Below are 17,949 nucleotides of genomic sequence, written 5' to 3' on the forward strand. Positions count from 1 at the left end.
ACAAAGTTTGTAAAATCCGTTTTGAATACCTTGAGGGGTGTCGTTTCTAAAATGGGGTAATTTTTGGGTGGTTTCTATTATGTAAGCCTCACAAAGTGACTTCAGACCTGAACTGGTCCCTAAAAAGTGGGTTTTGGAAATTTAGAAAATTTTAAGATTTTCTTCTAAGCATTCTATCTATTATAAAAGTAGAGAAATTGAAATTTGGAAATTGTCAAATTTTTCCAAATTTTTGGTAAATTTGGTATTTTTTACAAAAAATTTATAAATTTTACTTTTACCATTGTCATGAACAATACAATATATGACGAGAAAACAAAATACCATAAGTAAGTGTTTTAAAGTTATTACCAAATAAAGTGACACATGTCAGGCCTGGGATTTAAGGTGAAAAGTGGCTCGGTAGTAAAGGGGTTAAAAGGATCTGTTTATTGTGATGCTCTGGTGGCCAGCATGAAAACTGCAATATTTCACAATCTTGTTATATGGGTTAATCACAGCACCAGTTTTTAAACATTATGTTTATAATGACTACCTGATATGTCGCTTTCTGACAATATGTTACCTTTAACCTTTAGAGGCCCCGGCGGTTTCCGTTTTTGTTTTTTTACTCCAAGTCTTACCAGAGCCATAATTTTCTCGCCCAGTTTCCTTGGGGGACACAGAAGACCTTGGGTATAGCTCATCTCCATAGGAGGCGTGACACTAAGTGAGAACTGTTAAGCCCCTCCTCCACAGCTATTCAGCCTGGAGAGAGAGACTGCCAGTTTTTGCTTAGTGTCCAAGGAGGCAAGACACTCCCTGCTACTGCAGGGCTGTTTTTCTCCTGTTTGGTTTTCTAGTTTTGATTTTTGCTTTTTTCTTTTTCTTCAGATCATCAGGGACAACAGAGACGCACTAGACCTCTCTGTTTCTCCCGGGGTCGAGCTGCGCCAGTGCCGGTCATCCGCACTGCTGCCTCCCCCACAGAAGGCAAGGTGGACCAGGGCAGCCCAGCTCCCCTGCATCCCGCCAGCGCAAGGGTCGCCCGCACGCCAAGTCCCTCTTCCAGCGTCCTGCCACTACGGTGCCAGTAGCTGAAGGGGCGACCCTGCTGGAACGGACCGAGGGTGAAGACGGCTGTGGTAAGAGAGAGTCTTCTCCAGCCCTACGTTCCCCTCATTCCCTCCCCGGTCTCCTGCGTGCTGGACCCCCATACTGGTCCCTGCTGGACCTAGGCTGGCCCCTGAGGTGTCGTTGGGAACAGCCATTTTTCTGGCTCCAGGGCTGTCTCTCATATCCAGCTGTTGCCCAATAATCATATAGCCCCACACCACCACCATACTGGTGACCGCGGGGCGACTATACACTGCCCCTTCATAGGGCATTGCACAGGGGTGAGCAATGGATTGCTGTGGAGGAATTCTGCTTTAGGACCGGAGACCCGCTCCTAGCTGCCTCTGACACGGGTTATGCCGGCCCTCCCCCTTACCGGTCGCAGATTCAGTACAGGGGGCCCGCGCTGACTGCCCTGTCCCTCCTCCACGGGCGCCTGGTCCGTTAGGGCAGGGGGTGCAGTGCTGGACTTCAGGGTCCCCCCCCCCCGCCCTCCTTACCGGTGTCTAGGGCCAAGGGCCCGCTCCAGAAGCTGCCGGACGCAAGGCCCTCACGGCCTGCATGTACTGAGCGCGATGCTCCAGCAGGCCCCGGCTGTCTGTTGAGGCTTCCGGTCGGCCGGGTGCCGCAAACTTTTGACCCAGGCTTCGGCCTGCACGGCCGCAATCCGGCGCTTTTATCTCTGCCGGTCCGCGGGGTGGGCACCCGCGGCCGTTAGTGCATGCGTCAGCCGGCTCCCTCCCGGTCCCGGCCGACCGCCGGTACTCCCGGTCGGCCGGGCGCCGCGAAAATCTAGGCCCCGGCTTCACGGCCTACTAGGCCGCAAACTTCCAGCCTCGGTTGGAGGGGGCGGGAACTTCTCGCGGCGCGAATTCTTCCCGCCTGGAGGTCCCCCGCCCCCAGGGGATCGCAGCGCCGCCCCCTAGGCCGGATGTTTGTTAACCTGTTGGGTACCGGCCGCCAGGGGCCGGCTCCCATCTAGAGGACACCCTCTATGTTCTGGGCTTCCTGGTGGGCCTGTATGAGATTGTGCCCCTGTATGGTGGCCCCTTTTTTTGCCTCAGAGTGGCTGTGTTTTAAAAAAAAAAAGAAAAAAAAAAAAAGAATAATGAAGTTAATAAATAACGGAATGGTTGCGCAGGACGCTGCAGCCTGATGCAGTAGTGCTGGCCGCACGCTATGCCCCCCTTCCGTAGGCGGCATGTTGCGATCCTCGGCTGCGGTTCTGGCCAGCTACATGTTCCCCTTCTAGGCGGACCCTTGCCATCTCCCGGGATACGGCGCTGACCAAAGGCAGGCGCCCCGTCTATAGGCAGAACGTCGCCTCTCCTGTTACAGGTTGGCCATGTGCATCACTCTCACTGGATTTAATGCCGGACAGGTGCATGACCCCCTTCTGGGGCAGAAGAATTGCACTCTCACCGGATACAGTGCTGGCCATGTGCACGACCCCCCTCCTTGAGGAGCGCGGCACTCTCACTGGATTCCTGCCGGCCGTGTGTGTAACCCCCTTCCATGGCGGTACGCTGCACTCTCACTGGGTTCGCTGTCGGCCATGGGTATAAAACATGTGCACGTCCCCCTTCCATATGCGGAACACTGCACTCATTGGATTCACTGCCGGCCATGTGCACGTCCCCCTTCCATAAGCGGAACGCTGCACTCTCAATGGATTCGCTGCCGGCCTTGTGCATGACTCCCTTCCATAAGCGGTAGGCTGCACTCTCATTGGTCTCGCTGCCGGCCTTGAGCATGCCTCCTTCTCTCGGGCGGCATACATACTCTTCCTGGCTGGGGTTGTTCTCTCGCGGTAGGTTGCTGGCCACGTGCTTGACCCCCTTCCATGGCGGGGTGCTTGCACTCTCACCGGATCCGCTGCCAGCCATAGGCATGGCCCCCCCCCCCCCCCTTCCTTGGGCGGTGGACCGCACTCTCGCTGGCTTTGCTGCCGGCATGGGCATGCCTCCTCTCCTCAGGCGACATACATGCACCTTCACTGACGGTGTTTGTTCTTGCGCCAGTACGTTGCTGGCCATGTGCATGGCCCCGTCCGTGGCGGGGTGCTCGCGCTCTCCTGGGATGCGATGCTGCCATGTGCGGTTCATTGCACCCTCACCGAATACGTTGCTGGCCAGGAGCATGGCCCTCTAAACATGGGTGCGCTGCTTGCACTCCCTTTGGAAACGGTGCTGGCCTTGTGCATGACCACTTCTCATTCCGTGGGCGGTAATTTGCGCGCTCATGAGATTCGCGGCTGTCCTTCTCTTGGAGATCTCCGGCTCTTGTCGGCGTTCGGTCTCTTGTGTTTCCAGGATGTCCGCGCAAAGGGTTGATGGCCTCCAGGGTGGCTTTCCTACGCTCTCTGTGTCTATTGCTGTGGTTACCGCACCAAGGGCAGGGTTCTGCTTTTGGTGTCACCGTTCATTTCACCAGAGCGGTCGGTGCCTCCTGGGCCGGAGGCATAAGGCTTCGGCCATGCTTTTGTGCAAGGCGGTCGCTGGTCTTCCTTGCGCACCTTACTGGGTTCTACAGGGTGCGCACTGGGGCTTCGGCGTCTGCTGCCCTGGGCCGCCTGGTCTGCAGGCGGCGGTTTCTTGATGCCTTCGGGTGCTTTGCCTTGGTGCTGTGGTCCCTCCCCTCTTGGACTGCTATTGAACGTCCCAAGGTCTTCTGTGTCCCCCAAGGAAATTGGGCGAGAAAACGAGATTTTTGTATAACTTACCAGTAAAATCTCTTTCTCGCTCTTTCCTTGGGGGACACAGCACCCACCCATTCTTTGTTTCCGAGTTGTTTTACCCGTTGGGTAGTTGGCTTGTTGGTTCCACTTTTGGACTTTGCCTTTTCTCACTGCTTGGACACGCAACTGGCAGTCTCTCTCTCCAGGCTGAGGGTATAGCTGTGGAGGAGGGGCTTAACAGTTCTCACTTAGTGTCACGCCTCCTATGGAGATGAGCTATACCCAAGGTCTTCTGTGTCCCCCAAGGAAAGAGCGAGAAAGAGATTTTACTGGTAAGTTATACAAAAATCTCGTTTTTTCATTTTTCTGTTCACATAGCCGTATGTTGTACTTTATAATGTCACTATTTAATATTGCATATGATGTAGTGGGAACCTGAAAACAAAACATCCAAATGGAGTGGAATTGGGGGGAAAAAAACGCAATTCCGCCACAGTTTTATGGGTTTTGTTTTTGCGGCGTTCCCTATGCGGTGAAACTGACCTGTTACCTTTAGGCCCCTTGCAGACGAGCGTGTCCGGATTAGGTCCGGATGCGTCCCGGTGCATTGCTGCAAACCTGCGTGAGTAGGTACCCAATTGTAGTCAGTTTTGACTGCGATTGGGTTCCGATGTTCAGTTTTTATCGCGCGGGTGCAATGTGTTTTGCACGTGCGTGATAAAAAACTGCATGTGGTACCCAGACCTGAACCTCTTCACAGAAGTTCATGTTTGGGTTAGTTGTAGTGTAGATTGTATTATTTCCCCTTATAACATGGTTATAAGGGAAAATAATAGCATTCTGACTACAGAAAACTTAGTACAATAGGGCTGGAGGGGTAAAAAATAATTTTACTCACCTTAATCCACTTGTTTGCGCAGCCGGCATCTCTTCTGTCTTCATCTGTGAGCAATAGGACCTTTTGATGACAACACTGCGTTCATCACATGGTCCATCACATGATCCATCACCATGGTGATGGATCATGTGATGGACCATGTGATGAACGCAGTGTTGTCATCAAAGGTCCTATTGCTCACAGATGAAGACAGAAGAGATGCCGGCTGCGCGAACAAATGGATTAAGGTGAGTTAAATTATTTGTAATTTTTTTTTTAACCCCTCCAGCCCTATTTTACTATGCATTCTGTATTCAGAATGCTATTATTTTCCCTTATAACCATGTTATTAGGGGAAATAATGATGATCGGGTCCCTATCCCGATCGTCACCTAGCAACCGTGCGTGAAAATCGCACCGCATCCGCACTTGCTTGCGATTTTCACACAACCCCATTCATTTCTATGGGGCCTGCGTTACGTGAAAAACGCACAAAGAGGAGCATGCTGCGATTTTCACGCATCGCACAAGTGATGCGTGAAAATCGCCGCTCGTGTACACAGCCCTATAGAAATGAATGGGTCAGGATTCAGTGCGGGTGCAATGCATTCAACTCACACATTGCACCCACACGGAATACTCGCCCGTGTAAAAGGGGCCTTATTGTCTGGGTAAGTGCGATTATGGCGATACCACATGTATAGATTTTCTTGTGTTTCAATAGTGAAAAAAGTAAAAATGTTTTTTTTTTTACTGCCGTATACTTTTTAATTTTTTTTTCTGTTATGCCAGTCACTGTATGTTATAAATACTTTTATGTTTTATTAGAACAGGTGTTTTTGGAAGCGGTGATGCCTATGATATGATATTTTTTTTTTTTTATTAAATTCATTTCGATTTTAAAAGAGACAGTACAAGCAATCCTTAGATTTGTATTCTGTGATGGATATTTATCACAGAACACAGCATTCAGTATATTCCAATACAATGCTGCCACTTGCAGGCCTGTATTGAAATATATACCAGTGATAGCCTGGAGTCTGCTTGAGGCACTGATGCCCATCACTGGCATATAACAACTTCTCCAATCTCAGCCGGGAAAGGTGTTAGGAGTGTGGGAGCACGTGGCTCCTGCATTTTCACTGCTCAGATGCCATGGTCGCATTTGACCATGGCAAGTGAGGGGTTAAATGTCTGGGATTGGCCTTATGTCTGATCACAGACATTAGCCCTGGGCCAGTGCTGTTTTAAACAGCAACAACCTGGTGGCTCTTGCGCCCGCTGCGCTCCTAAGTGTGTGCCATCTTTAACCCCTTAGTGACCACCCATTATGCCTTTTTTACAGCGGTCACTAAGAGGCCTTAGGCTGGGCCACCGCCTTTTCACTGCTGCCCGGTCTGAGAGCTGCACTCCTGTTCTAACAGCCCGCACCGGCAGGCGTTCAGATCCGGGCTATATAACCACTTACATGTGGCGGTCAATGGCGTCCGCAGCATGTAAGTGTTGATAGAGGGAACGTACTCCCTTCGGCACCCTGCAAATGCGATTGGCTGGGACCTGGTGTAGGACCCAAGCCTGCCTTGAGTGTTTCCCAGGAGTCTGCGCCTCTCTGGTGGAGCCTGCTGGTCAGTCATTGTAGCACTGACATTAAAATAGAATGTACAATCCCTAAAGTGCATTGCATTTTAAAAGCAATCAAAATAATGCCTGTTATAGCTCCCTTGTAGGACTATTAAGTGGTTAAAAGAAGAGGGGGAAAAAAACATTTATTAAATAAAAAAATTCAATAAAAAATATGCTTTTTTTTTCCCCATTGAAAATACACTTTTCAATAAAAAATAAAAAATGCAAAAATAAAATCTCCTCCACATGTTTGGTATCATGTATGCCAAAGGTCTTCAAGGGGTTAACCAAAGCTTAGTTCTCCTTGTATGTTACTAGTCAAGTGTCATTTAGAAATATATTTTAAAAAAGTTGTTGAAAGGGTCACAAGTTTTGATCCAAGTGCCAAGAACCTCTTTGATCACTAAAATGAATTATTATTTATTATTAAAGCACCATTCATCCCATAGCGCTGTTCATATGAGTACAGGGGTATACATACATAATACAGACAATTGCACTAAGCATGAACAAGACGAGTTACAGACTGGTACAGAAGGAGAGAGGGCCCTGCCCGTTAGGGCTTACAATCTACATGCTATGGGAGAAGGACACGTAGGTGAGGGGTATAATTGGGTATAATGCTGTGCCCTATTTGGGGCTAGTTAACTGTATATCGGACTTTGTATTAGACTGCACCACTTTCCTCAACTCCTGGGGAAAAAAGCATGCACTGTGTTCAGCCATGTCTGTTTACCATGTTGTCGTGCCCATGGGGGCATCTCACTGCCCAGACCCCAAGTGATCAAAATTTGCCAATGCAGACATTTTTTAATGTTTTTACTTTCAGTGACTTGTGATCTGTCTCTTCTCATTGCCAGCATATCATGAAGAATGGCCCACGCTTTCTATTGTGCTCCTATTATTTACCTGCAGCCCATGGCTATATTGAAGTATTTGCTTAAAGAGACATTGTGCATCTACACCTATGCATGTAGCCACTGCACACCGGACACAAAACCCTTGTGATATGAAGGGACACAAAGCCTACCTTACATGGTGGGAATAAACCGATTGGAAGCAGGTGGCAGTTAGAGAATAGTACATGTGTTTCCTCTCCCTGGTATTACAGCGGTGCCATGCCAGAGAGTTTTGTTCTGCTCACAGATGTTTAGTACGTGTATTCTGTGCCAAGGCCATTTCTGTGCAGATGTCACCTTTATTTAGTGTATCCCCATAGAGTCCCATTTGACAAAGCTGCTATTGCTTGTAATCATTTGTATTATCAGCAAACCATTGGGGGGCTTGTACTGTACTAATTAGGAGTTCACATAGGAACATAGTCATTTTCTGGGGAAAGCAAAGCCTAAGTATTGTAATTACTTTGCTAATTGAAAAAAAGAAGAAGAAAAAAAGCAGGAACAAAATTGGTTTAAAGGGAACCTGCCATCAGCTTTTTGGCTAGGACTGTGCACAATCATGGCAACCATGCCCCTGTAACGTTTACTAGAATTTACTTTATCCAGAGAGTTAAAGGGGTCGTGCAGGGGTTGGCTCTTCAATATCAGATTGGTTGGAGTTCCTCTTTAAAATTGTCTGCATGTCTTCTTCTTTGTAGAGGCGGCGTGGTGTAATTACAATTGCTTGTCTCCTCCAAGACGCTGTAATTAGCAGGCAGGTTATTTTCGAAGCGGAAGCAGTGCTAGCATATGCACACCTACCCTTTCAAACTGCTGATCGCAGGGGCGCCTGAAGTCGTACCTTCACTGATCTGATATTGATGATCTCCCCTGAGGATAGGCCATCAGTATTAAACCACTGCACATTTCATTTAAGCTTATATAATACCTGAGGGAGTCTGGGCGGTTCCTCAACCTTGCATAGTCATGGCGTCCTCTTCCAGGCTGACTGACCTCCTCCTTGCCTCTGCTATTGGCTGTGAGGGGGCGGTCAGTCAGGAGGTGTTCTTACACAGGGGTTTGTGGCCCTGCAAGGCCTCAGGACTGCCCACGTGACTCCAGGTATCACATTTTCCTACCTCACTCGGCTGTTTAACCTGAACTGCCTGGGGAAAGGGGATTCCGACAAAAGTACCAGGGGCATGGTTGAAATGATGGTACTCTATTCTAGCTGGCAGCCAATTACATTTAGTAGCTATGTTTCCAAATATGTAATATTTTAATTATATTTATTTAGATTATATTTTTACTGTTTTTCCCTCCAATTCCAGAATTACGAGAAGCCATTGTGTGATATGGAGCCCAAGCTGTTAAGTGAAAGGAAGCTGAAAATAGTGTTCTATCGGATAAAGGAAATTCTCCAGTGCCACTCGCTGTTCCAGATTGCTCTTGCCAGCCGGGTGTCTGAGTGGGACTCCACAGAAAGGATTGGAGATGTGTTTGTGGCATCGGTAAGTGAAATGGCAAACTCAATATTTGTGAAATTCTTGAATATTCTTCTTACACCTGTGAAATAATATTGCAGCAGTGACTGGTGGATCTAGCTAAATGTTTCCTCCTGGAGTTAGTGATCATAGACGTTAAGACCTCTCAGGAGACATGCATCTGCAGTTTTTTCACTCCAATCCCTAGAAATGTCTATTCTCGTCCATAATATGGACCAAAATAATCCCTGTTCTATAATTAACGGAACGGACATACTCCTGTGGACAGCAGACGGATGACATCTGTGTGCTGCTTTTTGGTTTTTATGTTTTTTTAAACCCATAGAAATGAATGGGTCTGTGTGCTATCAGCAACTGATGCAAAATACAGTTGTGTGCATGAGGCCTTATTCAGGCTTTTTCCCATAAAACTACAGTATCTCACAAAAGTGAGTACATCCCTCACGTTTTTGTAAATATTTTATCTTTTCATGGGACAACACTGAACATATGACACTTTGATACAATGTAAAATAGTCGGTGTACAGCTTGTATAACAGTGTAAATGTGGTGTACCCTCAAAATACCTCAACACACAGCCATTAATGTCTAAACCGCTGGCAATAAAAGTGAGTACACCCTTAGTGAGAGTGGCCAAATTGTGCCCAATTAGCCATTTTCCCTCCCCGGTTTCATGTGACTCATTAGTGTTACAAGGTCTGAGGTGTGAATGGGGAGCAGGTGTTACATTTGGTATTATCGCTCTCACCCTCTCTCTTACTGGTCACTGGAAGTTCAACATGGCACCTCATGGCTAAGAACTCTCTGAGGATCTGAACAAAAGAATTGTTGCTCTACATAAAGATGGCCTAGGCTATAAGAAGATTGCCAACTCTCTGAAACTGAGCTGCAGCATGGTGGCCAAGACCATACAGCGGTTTAACAAGACAGGTTCCTCAGAACAGGCCGTGCCATGGTCGACCAAAGAAGTTGAGTGCACGTGCTCAGCGCCATATCCAGAGGTTGGTGCTGCCAGCATTGCTGAAGCGGTTAAAGGGGGGTGGGGGGGGGCAGCCTGTCAGAGCTCAGACCATATGCTGCACACTGCATCAAACTGGTCTGCATGGCTGTCGTCCCAGAAGGAAGTGAAATGAAAGCACCAAAGCTGCGTTCATATGTGCGTTGACTTTCCCACTATTCTGCTCCATCAGAAGAACTGAAAAAACCTGATCTGTTAAATGGATGGAATAACGAATACAAAATGGGAGCACCTTCTGTTCCTATCTATCTTTCATTGACTTAAATACAAAAAAAAAAAAATAATAGTTCCTTTCAGTCAGGTTTTTATTTTTGGTGGAAATAAAAGTACAGCAGATAGGCTTTTCTGTCACATGGAATAACCTGGCGGAATTGACACATACTGGGGCAAACTGAGCACAGAATAACCCATTCAAACTAATTAGGGTTAAGACGGGTTAGTTATTTTTTTCCTGATTATCTGTTCCTCTGACAGAACAGAATAAGGGTACATTCACAGACCGTATGTAGAACGCAGATCCACAAAATGATATCTGTGTGACGTCTGTGTTGCATCCTATAGGACATGTTCTATCTGTCTGTGGAACGGACATATGGAGGCGGAAAGCACAGGCCTGATCTGGACCGCAAAATACATACCGTTCACGCTCAGTCCGAGAATCGCACCACAGGTTCTGATGAGAATAACCCTTCCTATTGATGTTAGTGAGGAAAAATAGAAATGCTGACCGGAAATTGGACACGATTGTGGGCATGAGGGCAGAGTTTAATTTGTTTGAATGTTTTTGTTACCTTTACACAAAAGTTTCTTATACTCGTACTTCTCAATTCTTACCTCTGCAGTTTTCAAAATCCATGGTGCTCGATGCTTATAGCGAATACGTTAACAATTTCAGCACTGCAGTTGGGGTCCTCAGGAAAACATGTGCCACCAAACCAGCTTTTTTGGAATTTTTAAAAGTAAGTGTGTCTTTGTATTCCTTTGCCCCAGCTTTACTCCTATTCATTAGTTGTGCATACCGTTTATTACAGAGCTTAAACTGCTTTCTTCTGCCTGTGTACATAAAGGAAGAAATTCTTCAGGACAACCCCCTTAGACCTGTGATGTTTTCCTTCCTGGCAAACGCCTGCTTGTTAGTGGGGGTGACTGCTGCACAGTATGGGGAGGAATGAGCGCTAGTGCCGTTACTTGCCCCCATACAGAATCATTTTTTATGGACAGCAGATGCTGATTAGACAACATGATCTGCTGCCCACAAACAATAATACAGGTGACTGCGCCAAGGATCTTATTACCCTATGAACGAGCGTTTCGGATAATCATGGGCACCTTCACACCGGCAGATAATCGCCAATGAGCGTCAATCTGGCAGTGTAGAGCACCCTTCACTTTGTCTGTTTAGATCAGAGTGATCAGCTGCTCTTTGCTCCATCTACTACAAGGAGGCAGGAATAGGGTCACCCCATGTCCATTTTCAGCAGTCTATACAGTGCTGGTTTGCTACAGATGAAAAGAGCTTCCTCTCTCTATTAGGGCTCATGCACACAGCCGTGCCCATATTGCGGCCCGCGAGACATTTACTCGATGTTCTATTTTTTTTGCGGAGCAGACGGATCATGAACCCATTCAAGTTAAATGGCTTTGGATCCATCCATGTTGTCCGTGCATTGGGGACCGTGTGCATGAGCCTTTAGGAAGGTGGTCATCAAATGGGAGTTCAATATCTGCAGTCACTGGAACGTATCGGAATTACACGTGCATCTTATTGTGTATTATTTGGTTGAATGTTACAGTTGGGGAAACTTAGGACTTTAACACTTCAACAGGTTCTCATGAATAATATAAAAGTAATCTTTAAATAGGTCGTAAGTTTACATTTTAGGACAGCCTATCTATAGTTTAGTTGATGAATGTCTGTTCACAGTCACAAGAACTACTTATGGGATTGCTGAAGCGTAGCAGAGTACAATGCTCAGCCATCTCTGGCAGGCCCATAAACATGAATGGAGCAACCATGCACGTGTTCAACCACCACTACATTCATATGGCGGGGACCCCGTTCTTGTGAATGCTGGGGGTCATAGCAATGATCAGTCCCTTACCACCTATCTGGTCTTTAAAACTTGGGATAACCCATGTAATGATCATATGAGAATTGCTACTAGCACCACATACTGTATAAATACATGCGATCAACTACTCATCCATGGTGACTGGAAACATTGGATTCTCAGAAGTGAATTCATTTGCAGCAAATAACACAATCCTTGGACATAGTGTGACTTTCTTGCTAGACAAAAAAAAACACTTTTCTTTTCAAATTCCATACCTGCTGCATCATATGGATCTGATAAAGCGTGAAACCTTAAGGGTCCATTCACACGTCCGCATAATTGGTCCGGACCCATCATTTAAATCAGGCTGCAAAAGATGCGGACTGCACACCGTTTGCTTTCCTCATCCAGCCAAAAAATAGAGCATGTCCTATTCTTGTCCGCAGCCACGGACAAGAATAGGCATTTCTATCATAGTGCCGGCCATGTGCGGTCGTGTGAATTGACCCTTATCCTAATGAATCCTGATGAATTGGATATTAAAGTTTCTTCTGTGCGATTTTGTTTTACGGATTGTATTGTGAAATGTCTGAGAATTAAGTTCAGTCTATGGAGAACCTCCTGCTTTAGGACCTATAGAAGCTTCATATCTCTGACCATGACGTCATGTGCACATCCTCATTGACCTTTTCTCTGTCCTTCCTACAGCATGTCATGGAGACTAATTTGTCATTATTTTTGAGTATTCTAGATCACAAAAGGTGATGTACGGTGTGCTTTGAATTTTTGAAACCTGTAATAGATGGTGCTGTGTTCAGTTGTGACGTGTTCATATAACAGTACAGTATTGCATGTGTGTTACGTTTGTGTGAAAGAGAACCTGTCACCGCTCCTGACATGTCTGTTCTAGTAACTACTTGCATGCCCCATGTAACAACGATTCTGGAGCATCTATTCTTATGACTTTATACTGTACCATTCCTTTATTAATCCCAATAGAAGTTATGAATGCTATGAAGCTCCAGGTTGTTCCAGGTGTTCCTGCACAATCTGACACTATCCTCTCTGTGCGGCTAATGTCAGACTGTGCAGAGACACCCCCCTAACTGATAGGACCCTTATTGCAGACTTCTGTAATTCATTCCTAAACTTCATGTAGGAATAATAGAGTATTAGCAGAACATATATGAAAAGATGCTCCAGAATTGTTATTACAAGGGGAATTCTTTTAGTTACTAAAAAGACATGCCTGGAGAGGTGACCGGTCCTCTTAAAATGGATGCCGAATATTCTTGTTTTAGTAAAATTGCCTTGCATACTTGAACTCTCTGGCACATATATACAGTATACATATATCTTCATATATCATACATATATCTATAATATTCAGCACCCCTAAACCTTGTACATTCTACATCTCCTAAATTGTGAATGGGCTGTAGCCACTCTGTATTTCTCTGTAAGCACTGTTGTGCAATTAATAGTATAATCACAAGTGATACGCAAAGTGCTGTGTTGGATAGTGGTATGTATCACGCAGAGACTGTGTTTGATACATCCAGGAATTATCCGATTACCGGAAGGTCTGTGCTCACTGGGCGATTTAACGTTCTGTGCACAGTCATAATCTCCGTCCAGTGAACTCTAGTAGTCATACAAAATCCAACATCAAAAAATACCTTGGGCAGATTTACTAAGCAAAATGTTCCTGAATTCTGGCTCAGAGTGCACTAACAAAGCAACGTACTTGTCGTGCAGTTTATGTGCCTGGTTTTGAATAGGGGTTATGGCTAAGGGTACTTTCACACTAGCGTTATTCTTTTCCGGTACTGAATTCCGTCCTAGGGGCTCAATACCGGAAAAGAACTGATCAGTTTTATCCCCAAGCATTCTAAATGGAGAGAAATCCGTTCAGGATGTCTTCAGTTCAGTCACTGAACTGCGTTTTGGACGGAGGAAATACTGCAGCATTCTGCGGTATTATCTCCGTCCAAAATTCCGGATCAGTTGCCAGAATTCAGGATCCGGCATTAATTAACATTGAAATGTATTAGTGCTGGATCTGGCATTAAAAATACCGCAATGCCGGATCCGTCCGTAAAAATGTGAAAAAAATATATAACGGATCAGTTTCTCCGGATCCGTCTACAAATGCTGTCCGTTTGCATGCAGATTGCCGGCGGGCAGTTTTGGCGACGGAACTGCTTGCCGGATCACTCTACCGCAAGTATGAAAGTAGTCTTAGAAAATTTCAGAAATGTACCAGATGTATTAATGGTATGCACCATCATTTTGGTGCAAGATCCTAGTGTAAAGTACAGCTTTCGAAAGGTGGTGAAGGGAATAGAAAAGTGTCTGGCGCCACTGTCCTACATTTGGTCTATCCTCTGCCTGTCTCATTTAGGTATTTCTGAAAAACAAGCGTGCCCTTCAGTCATACATTCTGTGTGCTTGTGAATAAGTTGGTATGTTTATCCCTCTTAATCCAGAAGAAGACACGATGGGACATACCAGTTTGCCCTAATGAGGTACAAATCGCCACGTGGCATTCAGGATGGCTCACTATTCAAAGAAAATGCCCACAACAGCACCATAGGCAGGTTGTTCATTGTCTGGACTCCTTGTAATCTGACTGTTGCCACGTGCCACCTTTTTATTGGATTTTTTGTCTTATGTGGTGCATACTTGTACTGTAGGTCCACGATTCTGCCGTCAGTAGCCACATTTTGGCATATCACAAAATCAGGAATATTTAAATATGTGATTGAAGCCACTTTTGCAGTGATCATTAAAAGGAGACTGCCAGCATTTTTTACGTCAGAAAGCTGCTGACCACACTATTTAGATGAGGGAGAGAGTAAGGACTCATTCATACGACCATGTGAAGCCCGTCACTTGAATGTGTCCGCGATTCCTCCGTTCCGCAAAAAGATAGAGCATGTTCTATATTTTTATGGTGCTGAGGCACTTAACGGAACCCCAGAAGACACTCCGTAGTGCTTCCGTATTGTTCCGTGCTTCCTTTCCGCATCTCCGGATTTGCGGACCCATCGAAGTGAATGGGTTCGCATCCGTGGCAACGGGGCAGCACATGTTCATGTGAACGAGCCCTAAGGCAAATGTGCCTTGTGTAAGGGTCATACAGGTAGCAAGACCGAGAAATCAAAGTTTTAATCCTCCTGGTGCGGCGACCGCAAGGTTCTGGGATGTGTTCAGTGAAAAGAGCCCGGGGCACTGAACGTTAAAGGGAACCTGGGACATGGTGTCTGAGCTGCAGGCAGCAGGGTATAGAGCAGGAGGTGCTGAGCAGACTGATATGTAGTTTTATGGGAAAAGGGTTACTGTCCTATCAGTGACTGACAGCCTTCCCTCTATCACTGTGTATACAGAGAGAGCTGTCAATCACTGATAGGGCCGCCTCCTGGACTTCAAAGCCAAGATTGAGCAGGAATTTAAATGAATAAATTACAAGTTATACTGAATATTTTCCTTGCTTAAAACTATATATCAGTCTGCTCAACTCCTCCTGCTCGATAATAGCCTGCACATTCACGTTTTCATGGTGACTGGATCCCTTTAAGGGACCACCTCCTGGGCACTTTTTGTCATAGTGCCAGAGGAATTATAATGTCTTTGCCATGCTACCTGCAGGACCGGTATGATTTAAACTGTTCAAAGACTCCCTTTAAGTTATCTGAGAAATAGTCTATTGGTGTGGAAATGCGTGTGTATGGGGAGGTTCATCAAGCCCTGTGCTACCAAATTCTGACTTCAAAAAGTCACAAAATGGGAGTTTGCAACTTTTTGGGATTATTTGGCCATCAATGTGTTTATATTTTGCATTATTACTCCACTCCAGTTTTGGAAAGTGGCATGGTTAGCCTGTAAAGTTGTGCAGTTCTGATACTGATAGCCTATCCTCAGGGTAAGTCATCGGTTTCTAATTAGCTGGGGTCCATCTCCCAGCACCCCTATTTAATGGGGTTGCAGCGCTCACACAGGTATTTCGTCCTCCTCACTGATTAACTGCTGCGGTGCTGTGTAATTCCATCTGCTCGACCCATTGACGTGAACTGCATGACTGCACTACCACTACAATCTAGACGGCATGTAGGACACAGTGCTTACATGAGTGTCAGGACCCTTTCAAACAACTGATCAGTGGGGGTGCCAGGAGTCAGACCCCCACTAATCCAATATCATCACATTGCACAAACCTTTGGACTTAAAGATTATCATTATTATTTATTATTAAGGGGTATTATTATTATTATTATTATTATTATTATTATTATTATTATTATAAGGGAATAAAAAAATACTACAATAAGCATGAACAAGAGGAGTTACAACCTGGTACAGAAGGAGAGAGGGCCCTGCCCACGAGGGCTTACAATCTACAAAGGATGGAGGAAGGACATAGGTGAGGGTTAGGCTGGTCATGGCGGTATGGTGGGATCAGGGTTCCTGTAGGTGGTAGGCTTGTCTGAAGAGGTGGGTTTTCAGGTTTCTTTTGAAGGTTTCCACGGTAGGTCAGAGTCTGATATGTTGCGGTAGAGAGTTCTGAAGATGCACCAATTTTATCAGACATCAAGCAACATTTGAAGAATTTGGTGTAAATTATGGCAACACTGACTGCGAAAACTCCTCTTATGATAAACCTCCCCCAGTGATCAGCATTTGTGTTACAGCAGAGTCCAGACTGCAGCCCTGATCGCATCACTCTGTACGGTTTGATGATGAAGCCAATCCAGCGCTTCCCACAGTTTATCCTCTTGTTACAGGTCAGTTTTTTTCAATTATACAGTTTTTAGATTTCAGTAACCAGATTCTATCCAGTTTGATGCATGACATAGTGCTGGGTTGTGCAGAGAATGAACGGAGTAATTTCCTGCATGGGAGAAAAAAAATCTGTGCCATAGTAGCAGTAAAAGAATTAAAACAAATTCTGTGCCCCTTAGGCCCCTTTTACAAGGGCAAGATTTCCGCGCGGGTGCAATGCGTGAGGTGAACTCTGGACCCATTCATTTCTATGGGGCTGTGCACGCATGGTTGCTAGGACCCGATCATTATTATTTTCCCTTGGTTATAAGGGAAAATAATAGCATTCTTAATACCGAATGCGTAGTAAAAATAGGTCTGGAGGGGTTAAAAAAATATAAAAAAATAATTTACCTCCCCTCATCCACTTGCTCGCACAGCCCGGCTTCTCTTCTGTCTTCTTCTTTGTTGTCCAGGATGAAATGGACCTGTGGTGACGTCACTGCGCTCATCACATGGTCCATCACATGATCCACCACCATGGTGATGGATCATGTGATGGGCCATGTGATGAGCGCAGTGATGTCACCACAAGTCCTTTTCCTCAAAGAGAAGCTGGGCTGTGCGAAAAAGTGGATTAAGGTGAGTTACATTTTTATTTAATTTTTTAACCCCTCCATCACTATTTTACTTGGCATTCTGTTTGAAGAATGCTATTATTTTCCCTTATAACCATGTTATAAGGGAAAATGATAAAATCTACAGATCACCTAACCCAAACCCGTACTTCTGTGAAGAAGTCCGGGTTCGGGTCTGGGTACCAAACATGCCGATTTTTATCACGAGCGTGAAAAATGCATTAAAACGCTTTGCACTCGCGCGGAAAAATCGCATCTTTTGAACCCAGCCTTACTTTTATTTTTATTTTTTTTCTCTGGACCAGACCTCATTTCAGTTCAGAGCCGCGACACAATCTGATGATGGTACCAGCCGTCTCCATGCTAATATAAAAGCTACGATGCAATTGGTTGCCATGAATGATCACTAAGAGTTTTGATAAATCTGCCCCAGTGTCTATTTATATTCTTGGACTGGAGCTCATAGACTTTACAACCTTTTTGTTTTTTATATTTTTTATTTGCAGGATATGTTGAAAAACACAGTGAAGGGTCATCCTGATCGACTTCCCCTACAGATGGCTCTGACAGAGCTGGAAACATTAGCAGACAAACTCAACGAGAGGAAGCGAGACGCAGATCAACGCTGTGAAATTAAGCAAATCGCCAAGGCAATGAATGAAAGGTACCTCAACAAGGTTAGTTACTGGTAATAGCGGGGGATGAACAGGGTGCACACAAACATGAACTATTAAGATATTTGCGGTAAAGTAGTTCTGATTTTGTCACAATTGGTCTGATCAGTTACCATACGAGACAGTACTTTTACATAAATTAAAGGCTA

At 45.5% G+C, this 17,949-nt stretch overlaps 1 protein-coding gene across 3 annotated transcripts in view; it reads left to right on the plus strand.

Moving 5' to 3' along the window:
* ARHGEF10 (Rho guanine nucleotide exchange factor 10) overlaps window positions 1-17,949 on the plus strand; it is a 172,467-nt gene that overhangs the window by 77,146 nt on the left and 77,372 nt on the right. For 2 of the 3 annotated variants that reach the window (XM_044288945.1, XM_044288947.1), the window contains 4 exons: window positions 8,482-8,661; window positions 10,516-10,632; window positions 16,419-16,511; window positions 17,633-17,803. In XM_044288945.1, coding sequence (XP_044144880.1) covers window positions 8,482-8,661; window positions 10,516-10,632; window positions 16,419-16,511; window positions 17,633-17,803 — 561 coding nt within the window. The remainder of the gene's footprint in view (window positions 1-8,481; window positions 8,662-10,515; window positions 10,633-16,418; window positions 16,512-17,632; window positions 17,804-17,949) is intronic. The other variant, XM_044288946.1, reaches the window with a different exon arrangement.

The sequence above is a fragment of the Bufo gargarizans genome, chromosome 4 (assembly GCF_014858855.1).
Source record: "Bufo gargarizans isolate SCDJY-AF-19 chromosome 4, ASM1485885v1, whole genome shotgun sequence".
In the NCBI taxonomy this organism is placed as follows: domain Eukaryota; kingdom Metazoa; phylum Chordata; class Amphibia; order Anura; family Bufonidae; genus Bufo; species Bufo gargarizans.